Source organism: Piliocolobus tephrosceles, chromosome 4, assembly GCF_002776525.5.
Source record: "Piliocolobus tephrosceles isolate RC106 chromosome 4, ASM277652v3, whole genome shotgun sequence".
NCBI classification, from domain to species: domain Eukaryota; kingdom Metazoa; phylum Chordata; class Mammalia; order Primates; family Cercopithecidae; genus Piliocolobus; species Piliocolobus tephrosceles.
The window spans coordinates 176768271-176789059 of NC_045437.1; the positions used below are offsets into that span (position 1 = coordinate 176768271).

General features: G+C 44.2%; 1 protein-coding gene across 2 annotated transcripts in view; it reads left to right on the plus strand.

Annotated features, from left to right (window-relative positions):
- The window catches only part of MCC (MCC regulator of WNT signaling pathway), a 469138-nt gene that overhangs the window by 394352 nt on the left and 53997 nt on the right, over positions 1–20789 (plus strand). For both annotated transcript variants that reach the window (XM_023197695.2, XM_023197703.1), the window contains 4 exons: positions 1221–1427; positions 18023–18169; positions 19144–19233; positions 20343–20491. In XM_023197695.2, coding sequence (XP_023053463.1) covers positions 1221–1427; positions 18023–18169; positions 19144–19233; positions 20343–20491 — 593 coding nt within the window. The remainder of the gene's footprint in view (positions 1–1220; positions 1428–18022; positions 18170–19143; positions 19234–20342; positions 20492–20789) is intronic.

The following is a 20789-nucleotide window of genomic DNA, read 5'->3' on the forward strand; positions in this document are numbered from 1 at the left end:
CCCCTCCCCTCCCCTCCCCTCCCCTCCCCTCCTCTCCTCTTTCTTTTTTTCTTTGGAGATGGAGTCTCACTCTGTCGCCCAGGCTGGAGTACAGTGGCGTGATCTCAGCTCACCGCAACCTCCACCTCCACCTCCCAGGTTCAAGCTATTCTCCCTGCCTCAGCCTCCCGAGTAGCTGGGATTACAGGCACCCACCACCACGCCCGGCTAATTTTTGTATTTTTAGTAGAGACGGGGTTTCACCGTGTTGGTCAGGCTGGTCTTGAACTCCTGACCTCAGGTGATCCACCCGCCTGGGCCTCCCAAAGTGCTGGGATTACAGGTGTGAGCCACCACACCCGGCTAGCCTTCTGTTTCTTATCCCATCTCTTCACGTAGTATTCTGCATAGTAATTCTCCCTCTTGTTTCATTATCCACTGGCTTGTGCTTCCTTTTTCAAAGGACAGTAAATGTGAAGCAGAATGACTTCTTCCTTTTTTTCCTAATATTATGCATGTTTCTTCTCCTTTAAATGTTTTTAAATGAATTTTTTAAAGCTCTGTATGTGCTACTAAGGTTTTCCTTTACATTTCGAAGCTGTGTTATTAATTAATTTAATCCCTGCTGTCTTAGAAATCTCCACAATGAGCTTCCTCTTTTCTGTGTCAATGAGGTTTATTTTTGCCTTTCACATCTTGAGACTGAACCTCATTTGCACCATCTGAATTTGGATGTGGCACTAAAAGCTGGAAATGGTAATGTGACCTGTCTTATCGCTCAGTTGGCACGTGGGAGGCCTATAATTTAGGAAGCTTCAAGTTAGATTTTGTATGCAGTTTACAACCTCATGTTTGTCCTCACATTACCAGGATCACTAAATGGCCTTCTGCCTGGTTGTGTGTATCCACCAACTCTAGAACTCAAGTGAAGGAAATAAGCATTGTGTGGATGTGTCAGCTCGCACCACAGACAGACTCAGCTGCCAGGAGAGGACTCACTGTTTTTCTTACTCTGAAGGTTGCTGGGTAACACAGACTGTACCCTAGGCAAGTGACAGAGCCTCATCTGAAATTGGGAACAGGATAACTTTGGGGTATCCCTAGTCATGATCACTGTTTTTAACAAAGTGGTTCTAGAACACACTCCTCTGTGGACATTTATTCCTGTTCAGCCTATTTTCTTCCCATCCCCTTTCTCCAAGGTAACTTACTTGACTTTTCTTTGGGGCTGTGTTTTACAGACCGTTGAGGAGATTGAGGGGGTGCTTGGCCGGGACCTGTATCCCAACCTGGCTGAAGAGAGGTCTCGGTGGGAGAAGGAGCTGGCTGGGCTGAGGGAAGAGAATGAGAGCCTGACTGCCATGCTGTGCAGCAAAGAGGAAGAACTGAACCGGACCAAGGCCACCATGAATGCCGTCCGGGAAGAGCGGGACCGACTCCGGAGGAGGGTGAGCTGCATCCATAATGGCCCGGCCCTTCCCGGGCATGGGGCTGAGAGAGGCTGGTGTGTGGCACCAAGGGCACCGTGAGAATCTTTGTGGCATTTGTAATCTTGGGAATCTTGAGAATGTCTTTCTTGTTATGAAGTCATTCTTGAAAGTAGTTTGAAATTGCTAAGGTATAGAGGTAAGATTTAAAAAAAAAAACACACACACTTTTCTCTGGAATCTTAAATCTGACTGGTTGATAAAATTATATCGGGGCAGTGATTTTAAACTTTCCAGGGTAAACACGTCTTTTCTAAGCTCAATTAAAATGTTCTTTAAGATAAATTAATAGTCTTTAGAATTTGAAAAAAATACGGAATTTGCCCCTTTTAATTTTTTTCTATAAAATTTTATTTAGCTTTATAGCACCTGCTCTCATTTACTTATACTGAATCTAGTGTAGAATGTCATCTCTCCTGGTGCAGACCTACTGAAGTTAAAATACATTGTGTGCATGTATGTATGTGTGTATGTGCATCTCTTTAAGCGTGCATATTATGTGTGTGTCTCCGTGTTTACAGATGTGTACGTGTGACTCCTGCTATTCACCCTAGGGCTTGACCTAGTTTGAGTACCATTTTGTTTAGGACATGTATCCATTACTGAAGGAGGTGATGTTTCAGGATAGAAATGTTCGGCAGAATTGTTAAAACCTCTAGTTTTTCCAAGATGAAGTTTTTAATCCCAGGAACCCACAAGCACTTCTGTGTTTGGCTGTGAGTTTGATCTGTGATTGGATGGGTGGGGGTGAAGCAATGAACTCCTCAAACGCTTTCCTCTGAACTTCACTTTGAATTACTAGACTTACTTGACTCTCTTTCTCTGTCTTGGCAATATTAGAAGCTTGTTTTCTAGTTGTGCTCTGACTACTACTTTTGTACACAGATAAAGTTGACTTAGAAGGGGAAAAATACTGGTTGGGCGCAGTGGCTCACGCCTGTAATCCCAGCACTTTGGGAGGCCAAGGCAAGCAGATCACAAGGTCAGGAGCTCGAGACCAGCCTGGCCAATATGATGAAACCCCCGTCTCAACTAGAAATGCAAAAATTAGCCAGGCGTGGTACTGTGTGCCTGTAGTCCCAGCTACTTGAGAGGCTAAGGCAGGAGAATCGCTTGAACCCGGGAGGTGGAGGTCACAGTGAGCCAAGATCGTGCCACTGCACTCCAGCCTGGGCGACAGAGGGAGACTCCGTCTCAAAAAAAAAAAAAAAAAGAAGGGAAAAATACATCTAGTGGGTCTCATCATCCTTCACCATTGCTCTTGCTCCCTTAGCCATAAAAAAGACCTTGTAAATAACTTGCTCTTCTATCCTTCAACAAGCTCAGGATGTGTACATCGTTTTGTTTTTAACCCATTTTTAAGTATTCTTACTTGCCATTATATAAAAATATGGAAGAAATTACTATTTTTGAATGTTATCAACTCTTCCTCATTTGAAAAATATGGAAGAAATTACTATTTTTAAATGTTATCAACTCTTCTTCATTTGTGCTAATGTCATAATTAAAAGGCTGGCACTACTGCCTCTCATATCTGAACATCATTTTGTCTTAACTCACGTGCATAAGCATATTTTCAGTATGCAGCTATATCGGATGCCAGTCTCCATCCTTGCATCAGCAGGTGTAAATCATCCCAGTCAGCAAAGGCTTTATCTGGGCAACGTGACGAAATTTGCTTAGCACTAAAGCTCACGCCACCTGCAATTTCCTGGGTTACACTCCCTGATGATAATGACTGATGCCCTAATTAGGTATGTACTTGCTCTTAGCGTGTGCATTCTGATGGTGCATGTTTTGTGAGGGAAATTGTTGGTCTTCGGTGTAATTACATATTGTGGTTTAGAATGAATTTTCTTCTCTCATTTGCCAGCCCTTGATTGACTAGCAAAAAGTAAAAAGTCCCCTTCCCCACTTTCCATTGTTTTCTCCAACTCTGGAGGTCAGTATTAAGAATAGCACAGTGCGGAGGCACTACACTAGGTACCAGGGCTGTGGGGCCAGACTGCCTGGGTCATGCATAGCCTGACCTGCCAAGTCCCTATGAGTCTTTGGCATTCGGTCATTTTTTTAAATAGGAATCCTTAGATGTTTGAAGAACTCTACCATGGACATTGGATAATTACACACACACATACAGGCCTGTACACATAGACACATTTTAGTCAAAACCTTTCTTCCAGTCACATCTGTTACCTTTTATAAGTTTGTGCAACTAGTTTGGTTTTATATAGTTTTTATTTCAGTTACCTTCACATAATGTTAACTTTTAATTCTTCCTCAACTAGAGATACTCTCAGGAATTTATATACATACCATGAATTGGATTTATTTCTTTTTATTTCAAGATGAGTGTGGATCTCAAAAAGTGTACTAGATGCATTTGAATGCCTGTTTACTAGACTTTAAGTGCCGAAAGTCTTCTTCCAGCCGTCACCCATCCACCCACCTAGTGTGCTTTATTTCCCTCAGGAGGGATCTGTCCTTTGTGGTTGTCATTGTCTTCTGTTCTTCACGACGTGTAGCTCTGCAGAGCAACTGAAGTGCCATTTTCTGTTTATCCCTGTGACAGTACAGAGTACAAGGCTGGTTTGCCTTTGCTCTCTTTATAGCAGCTCTGAATCCACAGTTCATCAAAGTTCCCTGACGAGCAACTGGGACCACTTTCTTTTTTCCTTTGGCCACATTCATTGTATAGAATTTTAACTGACCAGATCAATAGGATTGGTGCTTGAACCCTGCCTGTAATTAAGCAAAGTGCTCTCTGTAGCTCTTCTGAGCTTTGTTCAAGATTTAATTAAATTAGATCTTTAATGCAGTCAGTTAACAAATTGGGCTAGTGGCAGAGCATTAACTAAGGAACAACAGGCAATTTTATTATTGGTCCTAGTTCATTATTGAATGAGGCAATCATTTATTTCTGTTTGCTCTGTAATGTAGCCATGTATTTCCTCACACATGAAGAAGTGGGCTTAAAGTAGGCAAGGGAGAATTACTCTGGAAAGGAAATACTTTATTCTTCATTCATTCTTTCATTTCATAAACATGGTTGGTCATCTCTGTGCCAGGCAAAGGGTTACAACGATGAACAGGACACAGTCTCTGGCTTCAAGGATGTTGGGGAGACAGGCAAGTAAACAGATCACTGCAAAGGTATATGTCAAGTGGTGGGGACAGGTAAACACAGTGCTCTGAGAGCTCCCCAGAGAGTCGCGTGATGGCAGGAACCACTTTCTCCACATTGTTCCCATTGTTTTAGCTACTTTGTTTAAGTCAACCACGATGTGGCACAAATAATCAGTGCTTTCCACACTGCGTTTGGCAAAGCAAACTTGATGTGACCACAGGCACATGAAACTGTGTCCCACTGAATCATAGACTTGAACACAAATCGGCCACATAAGTTCCTTCTGAGATTTTGTAGGAATTCTTCAGAATTACAAAATTCTTCTGCATGTTCATGTCATAAGGTGTGAACAATTTCTTCCTTACACACTGTGCTCTACCTGGGTATTTTCTGCGTGTTTGGGAGTGAATTCCATCTGTCTCTCCCGAGCGTCTGTCATCCTGGGAGTCTGGCTTCTGGCTTCATTGCCACAGTAAATTCAAGAGACAAGTAGACATGCTATTTTGAACCAAGTAAAAGTCACCCTTAGCCAGGTGCAGTGGGTCACGTTTATATTTCTAGCACTCTGGGAGGCCGAGGCAGGAGGATTGCTAGAGCCCAGGAGTTTGAGACCAGCCTGGAAGTGTAACTGTTGTGATCTTATAGAGGTTAAATAGTCATCCGTGTTTTCCCTCACATCTCTCTTAGCCTCGTTTGGCCATGGTCCCATCTGAGCTGGTCCCACTCTACCTCCCCTTAGTGTTGCTTTTCTCAACCACAGGGCTCTATAGAGAAAATGCAGACTGCAAAGTAGTACTTGATTATGAATTTCTAGCTGTATAAATTTCTATTTCATAGATATTCATATGTGTGTATATAAAAATATTGAAAATAGAGCAGAAAAATATAAACCAACATCATAATCATAATATGTTGTATTGGCCTCAAAGGGACCTTAAACTTCTCTATAATGTTCTAATTTATTTTTTAAATGAATGTATTCATATCATTGTATGATTTTTCATATGCAGAAGTATATACATAGAAATAGAGAGGACACTAATATGCTAAAATATTAACAGGTTAAATCTGGGCAGTGGAAGTATGTGATTGCTTTTTTCTTCTTTGTCCTCTTTAATTTCCAAATTAAGCAAAAACAAAAAAAGTATGGACCATAGGGAATGATCTGTATCTCACAGCTTTTAATGGTTTGGTATTCACATATAAACTGAGTCTTCTTTTTTGTCCTTTATTGAACTTTGTTCATTTCTTATTTGTTCCATTTCTTCATAGGAATTTCTTTACAGGATAAGGAAGAGGATGCCAATATTAGCTGAGTTTAAATTCATAAAAGTTCTGTAAAAACAAGCCCTGTCTCAACACTGCTCCTCTCAGCTCTCCCCAGCTCTCATCCAGCTGCATGGGAGGGAGCCGAGAGGAGCCGGGTCTGGCTTCAGTGTGCTCCTTCCAAATGGGAGGCTCAGGTGGCTCTTCTTTTGTGTGACTTATATATTAGTCAGTATGAGGCTAGGTTTTTCTGCAATAACAGGCTCACTTCCCAAATCTCAGTGGCATGGCACATTGTTTCTTGCCCATACCGTATGTTCAGTGCAGGTTAGGGAACAGGTGCAGGTCTCTGATCCATACATTCACTCAGAAACTCAGACTGTTGGCCGTCAGGTCTCTGATCCATACATTCACTCAGAAACTCAGACTGTTGGCCGTCAGGTCTCTGATCCATACATTCACTCAGAAACTCAGACTGTTGGCTGTCTGCCACCTAAGAGCCCACTCGAAAGCTCCCACCACAGCATTTAAATGCTTCTGCGCCCTGCCTGTTGACCAGAACTAGGCAAATGGCTTTACCTAGCCATAAAGGGGCTTAGGAACTTGGAGGAGCATGTGGATGTTGGTTCAACAGTACAAGTTTCTGATGCAGCTGATTTACATGCTTTGACCATGACACCAGCCAGGCTTGGCCATGAATCAGAGTTCCAGAGAAACAGACAGTTGCGCTCATCCATCGTGTGGTGACCCCACACGTGTGTGTCAGAATCACTGGGAAGTTCCTTCGGAGGACGTCTGTCCAGGCCTTTCCGTGAGCCAGAGTCAGTGAATGGGGTGTAGCACCACGGCACACTCCCCACATCATGATCGTGGTCAGCACTTGGAGGCAGGGAAGGGGGAGGCAGTGTCCTCTGGTCACCCGCTGGACATGGGCCAAGAGCTTCTCCAAGCGTCCTCTGCTTCCTCTCTCCAGGTGAACTGAGAGAAAGAACTGCAAGCTTTCTGCCTTCTCCTCATGCCCAGCCTGCTCCTCCTGGGCCCAGCATGCAGCAGTGATGAGCCCAGCGTCTCCTGGGGAAGCTGCCTGCTCTGTGGAGCCTGCCCTGTACTGTCCCTTCACCAGGGTCATCTGAGCTAGACGAGGAGGGAGGGTGGAGTCCACCAGGGTGCAGGCACCCCGGGGCTCCCAAGGCACGGAGGCATTGCCTGGCACGGTTCCAAGTCCCCCAGCTCACCCCGTGAAGGAGATCACTTCCACAGGGAGCTGCTTACCAGTGCAAGCTCAGTAGGGCTTATTTTTCTGTTAATAATATTGATAGTATTGACATTCTGTGAACATTTGCAGACTGAACCCCTTTCACATTAGACCCCTCCTCAGACTAAAATCAGATACTTCTAAAGGCAAAGCAGGACTTACTCAAAGCCTAAACCACCAGCCTGGATAGCATAGCAGGACCTCTTATCTACCAAAAAATAAAAAAATTTTTTTTTTAATTAGCCAAGTGTGATGGTGTGCACCCACAGTCCCAGTTACTCAGGGGGCTGAGGCGGGAAGATGGCTTGAGCCCAGGTGATCAAGTCTGCGGTGAGCTATGATCACACCACTGTACTCCAGCCTGGGGAATAGCAAGACCCTGTCTCTAAAAATAAATATTTTTGAAAACCTAAATTATGACAATAGTGACATATTTCTTTTTTTTTTTTTTTGAGATAGAGTCTTGCTCTATCGCCCAGGCTGGAGTGCAGTGGCACGATCTCAGCTCACTGCAAGCTGTGCCTCCTGGGTTCACACCAGTCTCCTGCTTCAGCCTCCGGATTAGCTGGGACCACAGCTGCCTGCTACTACACCCAGCTAATTTTTTGTATTTTTAGTAGAGACGGGGTTCCACTGTGTTAGCCGGGATGGCCTTGATCTCCTGACCTCGTGATCTGCCTGCCTCGGCCTCCCAAAGTGCTGGGATTACAGGCATGAGCCACCACGCTCCACCAGCCCAGAACATATTTCAAACACTTACTTGTGATGGGCGATGATTTTGCACATTTTGTTTAATCGTTGCCAGAATCCTAGCTGGTAAGTACTACTATTGTATCTTTTTAGAGATGGGAAAACAGAGGCCCACAAAAGCTTTAACAAACTTGCCCAAGTCTACATTGATGTTAACTCTAGGTACCAAAATTTGGGATCTGGTGGCTTTATTAGGGGAGGCAGTTGCCATTCTGTTGGTTAGACCACTTTCCTGTAGCCTTCTGTCCACCCTTGTCCTCAGCCTAGCCCCACTCCCATGCAAACCAGCAGTGGGTAAAACATCCTCTGTTACAGCAACGTGGGGGCCAGATTTCTTAGGGTTTCACAGACCCACTGTCCTGGCATTCTAATGCTACGTGAAGGTACAATGAGCTTGTTGCAGAAAAGAGGAAGCTGGTGGTATGCGTGCATTTACCTTGACCTGAGTCCAGTGTTGTGTTCCCCTCCTCTCTGTAGACTGAGGGAGTTTTAGGGGGAATCCAAGGCAGAGAATCCCCAGAACCCTGGTTCTTTCACCGCTTCCATGGACACAGCTCCCAGTTACTTTACGAGGGCCTTACACACACTTGAGCCACGGAGACTGTGAGGCAACTCTGGCTGTGGGCACCAGTATTTGCTTACTCACCCCAGCCTCCCTGGACCTATGAGGAAGCCAGGATGCTTAAGGGCTAGCTCTTGGCTGTCATGAAAGAAGCTGACTCAATTTGTCAAAAAGCTGGTAAGAAATTAGGAAGATTGGCCTAGAACAGTGGCTCACGCCTGTAATCTCAGCACTTTGGGAGGCCGAGGTGGGTGGATCACGAGGTCAGGAGTTCGAGACCAGCCTAGCCAACGTAGTGAAACCCCATCTCTACTAAAAATACAAAAAATTAGCCGGGCGTGGTGGCAGGCGCCTGTAATCCTAGCTACTTGGGAGGCTGAGGCAGGAAAATCACTTGAACCCGGGAGGTGGAGGTTGCAGCAAGCCGAGATCACGCCACTGCATACCAGCCCGGGTGATGTGCGAGACTCTGTCTCAAAACAAACAAAAAAAAAAAACAGAAGAAAAGAAAAGATTGCCAAAATGCTGGCCTTTTCCGATGCAACTATTTTGATAATCATATCCAGGTACTTTAGTGGGTTATAGAACAAAAGAGAAAATAGCACACTTATCACACTTACTGAGAAATGGAAACGCTGTTGGATTTTTTTCCTTCTATGTTGTGGTCTCTTGTGTTTCCATCTAGTCAAAATTGCCATTAACAGTAAAACACCATGTAAATTCAGTTTATAGGAAGAAATAAATATTTGCTGTAAATAGGTTCTGATTATTTGAGGGCTCTAAGAAGAATCATATAAAATCTCCAATAAGAGGTGTGGTTCTCGGCAAAATATCTACAAACCCTGGACTTCGAGACGGCAGCTTTCCAAAAACTACACAGGGACTAACTGCATGAAGCTCATTAAGTAGCGCTTTCCCAACCTAGTGATTCTCACCCTTCTATAGTATGGAAATCATCTCATCTCAACCAGCTCCATTACACAGTGAAATTATGAATTACAGCCTAATTGCCTAAAATTACGACTACCCAGTGAGGACTGCTACATATCACCAGTGGAACAGGCTCTTTCTTTTATGGCTAATAAACATGTTTCTGATCCTGCTCAGGACTCTGGTGCCACCTTGCCTTCCTGCTTGTCACTCATCTGTGAGCCATATTCACAGATGACTTCATCAGCTGACTCTTGTCTGTGCTCCCACAGTTGTCCTGAGATTGAAGCATCCGCATAGCTGACCTGTTTCATACTTGCCTAGCCTCACGTTTTCGAGGAATTTCCTAGCACTTTGGAAACCTGCTTCTGTGCACACTCTTTGTTTTGACAGCTCTAGTGCCAAATCCCTCCAACATCTCACTTTCCCCCTCTGCCTAATCCTTCATGCTCCTGGCTTGCGTCATTTACTTTCTTTTTGATTGATTGAGAAAGAAAGAGAGAGAGATCAATAGAGAGATAGGTAGTTGTGGGATCTGGCTATGTTGCCCAGGCTGGAATGCAGTGGCTATTGACAGTTGTAATCACAGTGCACTCAACTCTTGAATTCTGGACTAAGTGAGCCTCCTGCGTAGCAAGCTGCCTGAGTAGCTGGGACTCCAGGTGCGTACCACCATGCCTGGCTTTTTTTGTTCTAATTTGGCACTCAGGGCAGAGAGAGAAGATAATTATATTCATCAGTCACATTCACTGGTCCCTCTTTTAATTTATTCCTTATAAATAATTTATCCCCTATAATATCCCATCCCTCCCCCCCATTTTGTGCATGTCCTAAGATAGTGTTTTGCATTACTTTAAATTTATTTATATGTTATTGTGCTGTCACCTTCTCTTATGTTTTTCTCCTCAGCACTAATTTTAAGGTTTGTCCATATGACTGTGTGTATATCTGGCTCTCTGTGTCTAAGGACATCTAGCATTCTGTAGTGACCCACCTATTACATTTACAGCCGCTGCCAATCAGATTGCTTCCCGCTTCCCATGACCACAAACAATGCTCCAGGGCATAGTCCCTGTGTCTGCTCCGGCCTGGTGGGAATTTCTCAGGATCACATGTCCAGGAGTGAAACTGCTGGGATTCAGAGTGTGTATAGTCTTGCTTTGACCAAGTGCTCCAGGGCAGCTTCAGGGAATGCTGGCCAGCCCGTCCGCCAAACAGCAGCAAAGGAGTATTTCACCACCTGTGCCCCGTCAGCTCTTGTACTTCCATTGTTTCTTTCATTCCATTCTTTTCCTCAGGTTTAATTTTTTTTGGTACTGAAAATCATGTATTCTTAGGAAATTCTTTCAGCAAAGATCTATAGGTGATAGATTCTTAATCTTTTGCCCACACTCTCGATAATAGCTGTATAATCTCCTGTGACTGCCGTAACAAATTATGATGAACTTAGTGGCTTAAAACAACACAAATTTGTCATCTTACAGTCCTGGGGGGTCAGAAGTCCAAAATGCATCTCATTCACTAAAATGAAAGTGTCGGCAAGGCTGCATCTTTCTGAAGACCAGAGGGGAAAATATGCTTCCTTGTCATTTCCAGCATCTAGAGGGAGTCTGCATCCTTTGACTGTGCCCCTTCCTTCATCTTCTAAGCCAGCACTATAGCATCTTCAGAACTCTAACTCTGGCATTTCTGCTTCCCTGTTACAGGGAGGGGTGTAACTTCTGAGTTGTGAAGTTGTGAGTCCTGAGTCCACCTAGATGATCCATGATACTCTACCCATCTCAGTTTTGCCATGCAAGGTTACATTCACAGTTCTCAGGGTTTAGGAGGACGTGGATGCCTTTGGGGGCCATCATTCAGCCTACCACAGTATTCTAAGTAGGCATTAGATTTTAGAGTGATAGGTTTTTTAGTGGCATTCAATAGATTTTATTGAGACTGTATCAGTCCCTGTTGAAGGTGTTGGCAATGCAGTAGTGAGTGAAACAGAACAACACCCACAGACCCACAGAACCTGAGGTGCCTCTATCCCATGAGAAGGCAGTGTGAGTGTGTGTGTGAGAGAGAGAGAGAGAGAGAGTGTGTGTGTGTGTGTGTGTGTGTGTGTCTCAGTCTCATTCCATCACCCAGGCTGGAGTCCGGTGGTGTGATCCTCCTAGCTCATCACAGCCTCGACCTCCCTCCCAATCTCAAGCAATCCTCCCACCTCAGCCTCCTGAGTAGCTGGGACTACTGGCACATGCACCACACCTGGCTGATTTTGTTGTTGTTGTTGTAGAGACAAGGTCTTGCAATATTGCCAAGGCTGGCCTCAAATTCCTGGGCTTGAGCAACCCTCCCACCTTGGCTTCCCAAAGTGTTGGGATTACCACCAAAGCCACCATACCTAGCCCTACAAGAAGGCTTTTAAGATCTGGAATCTATTTCTGTTTCATTATTTCTTAATCTAAAGGGAATCTTCATCTTTTTCCCTTTATCTCTTTAAGGATCCTCAGTGTGCCTGTTGTGATGTGGTTTACCAGTTGCTTTATTTTCATTTCTCCTAGGGTGAATTCAGCTCCTGATTTAGATTGCTGGCTCTCTTGCTCTATCTTCTGCTCTCTGTAGTTGTCCTCGCTCTGTGTGTGGCAGCTTTGTGGACCTGGGCTCCCAGTCATGGGAAGCTTAAGTCTCCTGTTCTCTCATGATACTGGACGATTTACAAATTAGGAAGTTTCTGAGGCAGTGGGTGACCTGGCAAAATCCAAACCAGTTTCTGGTGTTCATGTCAAGTTTGGAGTCCCACAATAGACAGATAGTATAAATTTGGACCTCACACCCAAAGGTGCCACTGGTTTGGGATTTTGGTTTCTGAAGGTTGACTCCTCTGCACAGCCTCAGGGTTCCTGCTGTGGACAGCACTTTCAGCTTTTCACCAGTGGACCAGGCAGAGAGGCTCCAGGCATGAGGCAGAGGGATCAGCTCAAGCAGCTGGACTCACAGGCGCCCTCCTTCTCCTCCCTCCCACGCTCACATTCTGCGCCCTGCTCACAGCCCCTGGGCTTGCAGTAGCACCACCTCCTGGCAACCCCTTCACCTTCATTTCTCATTTCTGGCACCTGGAGATTTTGCTGTCTTTTGACCTTGACAATGAATTTATTTCTCTCAGTGTTCCTTTTTCATGCAGCATTTCTATGCATTTTTAATAGGAGGAGCACCTGTTGGCTTGAGCTGAGGCTGTCATACGCTGGGAAGTTTCCGTTGTTGTATACAGTTACATAGCTGTAACCTCTGTTAACCTCTGAAAGCCTCTGTTCTCATTCTTGTCCTTCCTGCCAAAGCTGAATCAGTGTCTGCCGTCCTCCTTCTGGGTAGATTCTGTTTGTATACATTATAGAATTTTTTTTATTCTGTGTCTTTCATCAGTGCTCTTCCTTTCACTTGGCCGTTGAGGTATGTGTCCAAATTTTGTTTTGGCCAGTGCCCCAAGCACATTCTTATCTCTGTTGTGGTTTTAATCCTTTTTTATTTTGTACTTTATTTTAATGAGGTCTCCAGAGTTGAAAGAACACAGTGTATTCCTCAGTCTACTGTCTTCAAAGAGAGAGTTCAGCTGAGCTCTCGGTGCTGCTGTGTAAGCTTCCTTTTTATTTATTTATTTATTCTTTTTGGTCCTAGGTCAGCCTCCTTTCTCATTTCTGACGTTCTCCTGTCATGCCTAGCAGAGAAAACAGAAGCCATCAGACGGGAGTCCTGTTTCGCATCTTCCCCGACAGTCTGCAAACCACCTTTGTTACTGCCCATCCTCACCTCCTTTCCTTTTCTCCTTGGGAAAAAGGTGTCCCTGTCTCCCTGTCCTCCACTGACCCTCGCTCCTGCCCGCCAACTGCCACACCTCCTCCCTGAACCTTATCCATGCCCGGCGTTGCTGAATCTGTCCAGTTCTAATCACTTCCCAGTTCTAACCACTCTCCTTCAGACTTAACATTTCTAACTGTTGACTGATAAGCCCTCCCTCACATACCCAATTGTTTTCTCAAATTCAGCCTGTCCAAAGCTGACATCATTGTCAGCTCCATACATTGTCAGCTCTGGTCATTTCTTTCTGAAAAGATCAGCTTCTCTTTATGTTTTCCTTTCTCATTGCTAAGTAACTTCATGATCCACTAAGTCACCAGCCACAAGTTTGGGTGGTTTTTTTTTTTTTTTTTTTTTTTTACCTCCTTGAATATGTTTAGAACTGCACTGATGCATACAGTAGCTACTAGCCACATACAGCGATTTAGGTTTGAGTTTAAATAAATGAAAATACAATACAATTAAAAATTCAGTTCCTTGGGTACACTAGGCACATTGCAAGTGCTTACAGCCGTGTGTGACACCAGGCTACCATAGCAGACAGCGCCGCTCTAGAACATTTCTGTCCATACAGGAATTTCTGTTGGATGGAGCTGGTCTAGAGTGTATCTTGCCATCCTTATTCCCACTTCGCTGACTGTATTTGAGCACGAATAATTTCCCACCTCAACCATCAGTAGAGCTCCTGGCTCACCAACTTTTTCTTCCTTACTTCAGTCTGTTTTCTCCTCTAATCAAATGATTTTTACAAAACTCTTGAAGAAATACCAGAGAGAAACAACTGTGGCCTTTTAATGTCATTTCCTTACTTGAAACTTCCAGAGTCTCCCCCATTATCTTTTCCTCTTTATTTGCTTGTTGAACAGCTCAGCCTTCAAGATTGAGTTCCAGTGTTGCCTGCTCTAGGAAGGCAGAGGCCAGCCAGGTTTCTTCTTCTGCACTTAGACACTCCTTGTTGGCACCCCTCTTTCAGAGTGCGTTTCCCATTGTAATGTTTACCAGCCATGCAGTAGCTTCAGGAGAAGTGAAAAAATGGCCTCTCAGGTCATGTTCTGGTGTTGAGGAACCCCAGTTGAGAAAGGCTGTGAAGGGTGGTGAATGATGTTCCCACAAGTATCAGTCCCTGCCTCAGGTTACCCTTGGTTCTTGGCTATCTCTCGACTCCAAAATATATATTCTGTAGAGAGAAATACAGTTCCTCCAATAAAAATAGCCGTGTGCAGTGGCATGCCCCTGTAGTCCCAGTCACTTGGGAGGCTAAAGCGAGAAGATCCCTTGAGCCCAGGAGATTGAGGCCAGCTTGGGCAACATAGTGAGACCCTGTCTCAAAAAAATAAATCTTCAGTGAAGGAGGAATATTTTAATTGCCACAAACTTTCACAGTTCTGGAGTCTAGGAGTCCAAACTCAAGGTGTTGACAGAGCCACACTCCCTCAAAGGGCTTTGAAAGAGAATCCATCCTTGCCTCTTCCAGCTTCTGATAGCTCTTGGTGCTCTTTGACTTGTGTCCAATCTCTGCCTTCATCTTCACAGGGCCTTCTTCCCTGTGTCTCTATGTCTGTGTCGTAAATATCCCTTCCTTTCCTCTTGAGAGAACACCAGTCATTGCACATAGGGCCCGCCCTAAATCGGATTATCTTGGCTTGAGATCATTAATTTAGTTATATCTACAAAGACTCTATTTTGAGATGAGGTCACATTCGTGGGTACTGGGGATTCAAATTTGGACATATCTTTTGAGGGAGACATAATCCAATCCGCTACAATGGGTGAGAATGAAAGCGAGAACTCTATTAACTATGTTTCTGCCTCTCTCCCAAGCCATGTCTAGGCTGACTCAGCATATTGACTTTAGCCTTCGTTTCTTGCATGTATTCCTATAAATTAAGATTCTCACTTGCAAATCAAAAGAAGGGGGAGGAGGCCACTTAACCAGCTGTCTTTCTTTCCCTGACAGGCACACTGCACTCCCTTCAGCTGGATTTGTTTCCACTGGCTAGCAATTATCATTAAATAATAAAGCATAGCCCAAAATAAGCATGTTTATCATCTTTAGTTTTCAGAGACATTCTCTGGGTCCAAAGCTTTTAAAGTGAACGTAGATATTTAGATTTAGAAATTATTTTAAGCACATGTGTGCACATGTACAGCAAGGAAAATGACTAGAAGTAATTGCCTCTGTAGAGTAAGAAATAACATAAGCACTTTGACTGTTTTTATGTTTTAGTGTTATCTACATTTTGCACAGTGAGCATGTTTTACTTTTGTGATTAGAAAAAGAAATGTTTTTAAAACATGAATAGTTTTAATAAAGTCTTTATAAATTGCCCAGGCATTTTTTTTTTCTGTATTTTTTTTAAAGAGATTTAAAAAAAAAAAAAAAAAAAAAAAGCAAGATGAGTAGGCCAGTAGGGATTCTACGAACAGACCACTGATGGTCTTGAGTGCAATTCAGACACCATTTAGGTTTTGGAGTGGTGTTAACATTGTGAATTATTCAGACCTTATCAGATTCATCAGCAGTAAAAACTGAAATTCAGGGTCTCCACTGGGAGGTTTTCCCCCGTCCCTGGGGGAATGAATGAGCCTCTCTCTTTGCCCATTTTTTCTTTGTGGCATCATGAGGTATCCACCCCCATACCCACTTTTGGTTTGTCAGGGACCATTTCAGAATGAGTCCTGTAACCCTTCATCAGCAGTACATTTGGCTTCTACAGGGATGTATTTTCCTATTCTTCAGGCTATTTTGAGTGTAGCCCTGTGTCTGGTCTGTTTTGAGGACAGCACACATTTCCATCGATCCTCCTTTACTGGAACCCGTGGCAGAGCATTAGGCCCTTTTGAGCTGTTCCACTATTGAATGCAATTTGCTTTGAGGGAATTTTCCTATTTTAGCTTCTAATATGTTGATGAATTATTGAAATTTCAATTACTTTTGCTTCCCAAGTTAGCAGGATGGAGACATCCCAGACATTTAATATGAAAAGCCTTCCAGTGCTTTTTAAAGAAGGGGCCACATGCCTGTTCTCTGCCCTTGTCTAGAAGGCTTTTGGCGGCAGGGCTGGCACCGGGGCATGGCTCCACTCTTCCTGTCTACGGGATTAAAGTGCTTTGTGGCCTTGGAAGTCCCTTAGGTCAGTGCTGCTCAAGGTACGGTCCCCTGACCGGCAGCATCAGCATCTGTTGGGAGCTTATTAGACTTGCAGATCTTGGGCTTCATCCAGACCCTGCTAAATCAGAATTCCTGGGGTGGGGCCCTGGAGTCTGTTTTAACAAGCCCTCTGGGGGATTCTAGTACACTATTCTGTTGAGAAAGCCCTGTCTTAAATTTGCTAGTGCTGACTCTTCCCAGCCCGGCAAAGTCTGGTGCCCATTAGTAAGGACCGTTGGGTGCTGTAGTTAGTTTGCCCTTTCAGGTAGACACTGTACTCTCATGCTGAAACTGTGACCAAGGTTATAAAAGACCAATCTCTAGCAATGCTTTTCAGCTCCTTGGAATACTTCTCTCTTTGGAAGTCACAGAGTTGTGACTATAGAGAAGCAGGATTTGGACATTCAATTTCTGTGCAGTTAAATGTGGATTCTAAATGTAACTTAGAGGGCCCCATGTTTCTTTTTGTATATAGAAGGACTATTTAGACATTCCTGCCTACTATCCCAGGGAAAATCCATCTGTAGGTAACTTGGGGAAAAGGTGCTGGCTCCATCAGTGTCTCTTCTCTTAGCCTAATCTTTTCCCCAATGCAGACACCTCTTCTAAACCACACATATTGAATAACTTGCACCTCTTCAAACATAGCATGTCATCCCAGCACCTGTGCACCCCCCCACTCTCACCCCCCGAGCATATCATCACGAAAGCCATATCCTCACTTGTTCTCCTTTAAGATTGCTCAAGTACCACTGTCTTCGTTCAGCTTTGTCTGGATGACTTCAGCTGGAGTTACGTTCTTCCCTTTTTCTGCTTCCCATAACACTTGAGATAGAAATTTATAACACTCAAGTGCACTTGTGTTGAAATCATTCCTCTCTCCTCTGGGCTCTGAGATGATGATTCCATGAGAGGTGATTTCATCCTGGGTCCTCTGTCTGCAGTCCCCAGCACAGTCAGGCACTTGGGGCTAAAAGAATAAACATTCCTTAAAGGTAATTATCCAGTGCCTGGGCTCAGTGGCTCATGCCGGTAATCCCAGCACTTTGGGAGGCTGAGGTGGTAGAATTGCTTGAGCACAGGGGTTCAAGACCAGCCCTGGCAACATAGCGTGACTCTGTCTTTACAAAGAAATTTAAAAATCAGCCAGGTGTGGTGTGTGCACCTAGTCCCAGCTGCTCAGGAAGCTGAGGCAGGAGGATCCCTTGAGCCCGGGAGATTAAGGCTGCCGTGAGCTCTGGTTGCACCACTGCATTCCAGCCTGGGCAGCAGAGCAAGACCCTGTGTCAAAAAAAAAACAAGATGGTCATCCATCCTGGAAGCTTCCAGTGCCTTACATAGTATGTGCACCTCATGCTTGTGAAGAATAGATGATGGTCTGTGGCAGATTGAGTTAAGAATATATTGACTCTTGGGCAGTTATAAAAACTAGTAATATCATCACTTTGGTTTGTAACTCTACTTTTTGTATTACATGTGATTTAAGAAACTGATTCATTTAAAAAAAATTATTAGTCCAAAAAAAAAGAATATAGTGACTTTTATGTGAACTCAAGCATCCTAGCTTTTCAGTGGGCTGATCCCTCAATGTAAATGAAAGCCCCACCACCTACCCATCTGGCTGTTTTGCTCTTTAGCCAGGGAAACCACCAACTATGTCTAAGCATTATGATTGCAGGTGAGAGAGCTTCAAACTCGACTACAGAGCGTGCAGGCCACAGGTCCTTCCAGCCCTGGCCGCCTCACTTCCACCAACCGCCCAATTAACCCCAGCACTGGAGAGCTGAGCACGAGCAGCAGCAGCAATGACATTCCCATTGCCAAGGTGAGTTCCTGGGGATGGACCTGATGAGTGGGAACACCTCCTGTTATCTGGAAGCACCAGGCTCATCCTAGTCACTGTACAGGCATGCCCTTAGCTGAGACAGCCAAGGGGCTTCCCCTGGGACCTTACACAGGCCTTCTATGCAGGAGCTGTAAGGAGAGATAACCCACTAATAGTTTTAAGTCTCTCTCAGCTGCAACCTGGACGCCAGCTCTCATTAATCAGCCAGCTGGAGAATGTCACAGCTGACAAGTCATTATGGAGAGTGAGACGTTTTGTCAAGTGCTCCACTCCTTCACAGTGGACAGAGTTGCTCTCAAAGACTAAGGTTCAGCCCAGTGGGGCACCTTGAGTAATGAACCAGTGATCTCCCCACTCACAAGACTGACAGCTCTGCCAGAAAAAAAGAAAAATAGATTATGATGGACAGGCTGTGGCAGCTGTGAGAAGTAGCCCCACTCATTCGCTGGCACTGCCCTCTAGTACCTATGTTGAGTCTGTCTCAGATGATTAAAATTATGCCTGTTGGCTTGCCTGGTAGCTGTACTAGCCACCACAGTGAGGTTGTTTCTTAACTATCAAGTTTAATAAGTTAGGTTAAACCCGTGTTTTCTAACCAGAAGTGAGCTCTTCCTCCGGGGGACATTTGGCAATGTCTAGAGACATTTTTGATGGTCACAATTGGAGTGCTACTGGCATCTTGTGGCTAGAGGCCAGAGATGCTGCTAAATATCCTACAATGCACAGGACAGATCCCCACAAAAAGAATTATCCAAGCCAAAATATCAGCAGTGCTGAAGTTGAAAGGCCCTAGCTTAAGCTAGTGGTGGAAAAATTGGACAAATGAGCTGTTCTTAACAAGTTCTTTAATCATTTAGTTGACATGGCTAAACAGCCCTGTATAAACATAGTCCCAACAGTTTATCTGGCGAGTGGTGTGTAGTTTTCTATAATGCTTTGTTTTCTTTTTTAAGATTGCTGAGAGGGTGAAGCTATCAAAGACAAGGTCTGAATCATCATCATCTGATCGACCAGTCCTGGGCTCAGAAATCAGTAGCATAGGGGTGAGTGTTCACGAGAAGCAAGGCAAGAAAGTACCCGGTAGAGCTACACAGACAATTGATTATAGATGACAGACTAACTTCCAAAGTCTATCTCCAATAAACTAGTTATAATAGTAAATCATACCTGATTTCCTTCCAGAGGATTAAATTACAATGTATGATGATTTCTATCCATATGGTGAATTACTTCTTCAGCTTTAAGGGAGATTTTTTTTCCTTTCCTTGAAACCATTCAGAATGAAATGATTTAGGTCCAGCTCTTGGTGATATAGATGAAAGTCTTGAAGTATCTGTCTTCTATCACCCTGCTACCCCAGAGACGAAGAGCTCTCAAAGACCTTTGCCTTTTGCACATCGGTCTTAAAAGGGGATGTGCTCTCTACTGAGGAGGAATGTTGTCTTTGAAGCCTAACCCAGTGGTAGGAAAGACCAGAACCTTCAGTTTAGTCCCAGAGTTTTCATTTGTGGAGTCAGGCAACCCCCTGGGACTGTAGGAGCTGATGGATGGTGAAAAGGATTAGTCTGATTTCTTTAAGGGATCTTTTAGGATTGGGGATGAGGCTGAGAGAGCCAGCTATTTGATCCTCAGAGACAGAGAGAGCCTTGAAATAGCATTTTAAGGCCCTAATTTAGAATTTTACACTGAGCAAAAATTGCATGTATTCAGATTCCATGCCAAAGCCAAAATGTGAAAATGAAGGAGTCAGCCCCTCTCCTGGGCTACAGAAACCAAAAACAGTGACCTGGAGTAGCAGGGAATTCAGGATAGGGCAAAGAAATCCTGATTCTGTTCAACATTCAGAATTTTGGGAACTCCAGGAAGGCATGATCTCCCCATCCTGGCTGCCCAGCACTACGTGCTTGGGGAAGGAGTCATATTTTGATCCTGTTTTCTTTTTTCTTCTACTGCTTTTATAGTATGTATTAGTTAACTTTTCATACTAGGCTTCTGTCATACAAACTGAGAACCATTAGGGTAACCATCCTCCCAGTCCCTGATTCTCAAGGAATATCTAGAGAATTAAATTCTTTTGCATACAAAACATGCGTGGCGACCAGCATCTCTGAAATGACATGTTCCAAAGGGGAATTAATGCTTCTTTTTGCAGGTATCCAGCAGTGTGGCGGAACATCTGGCCCACTCACTTCAGGACTGCTCCAACATCCAAGAGATTTTCCAAACACTCTACTCACACGGATCTGCCATCTCAGAAAGCAAGATTAGAGAGTTTGAGGTGGAAACAGAACGGCTAAATAGGTGAGGAGAGATCCTATCGATTTGATCCTGGGGCAGGGAGGAGCTGCTACTCCTCACTTCTCTTTCCAAAGATCTGTTCAAGGTGACTTATGTATTGTGACAGAGCAATACTGTCAGGCTGGTGGGGCTGGAATTTCCCACCACCTTGGTCATCAGAGGAGTGCTCCCAACAGTCTGAGCTGCCATCATGGCTGTGACCTGGGCATTCACATGGACCTTGTGCTTAGAAAGGTACCATACTTGCTTCACTGCTCTGCTGTCACCATTTTAAATTCTTTTTTTTTTTTTTTTTTTTTTT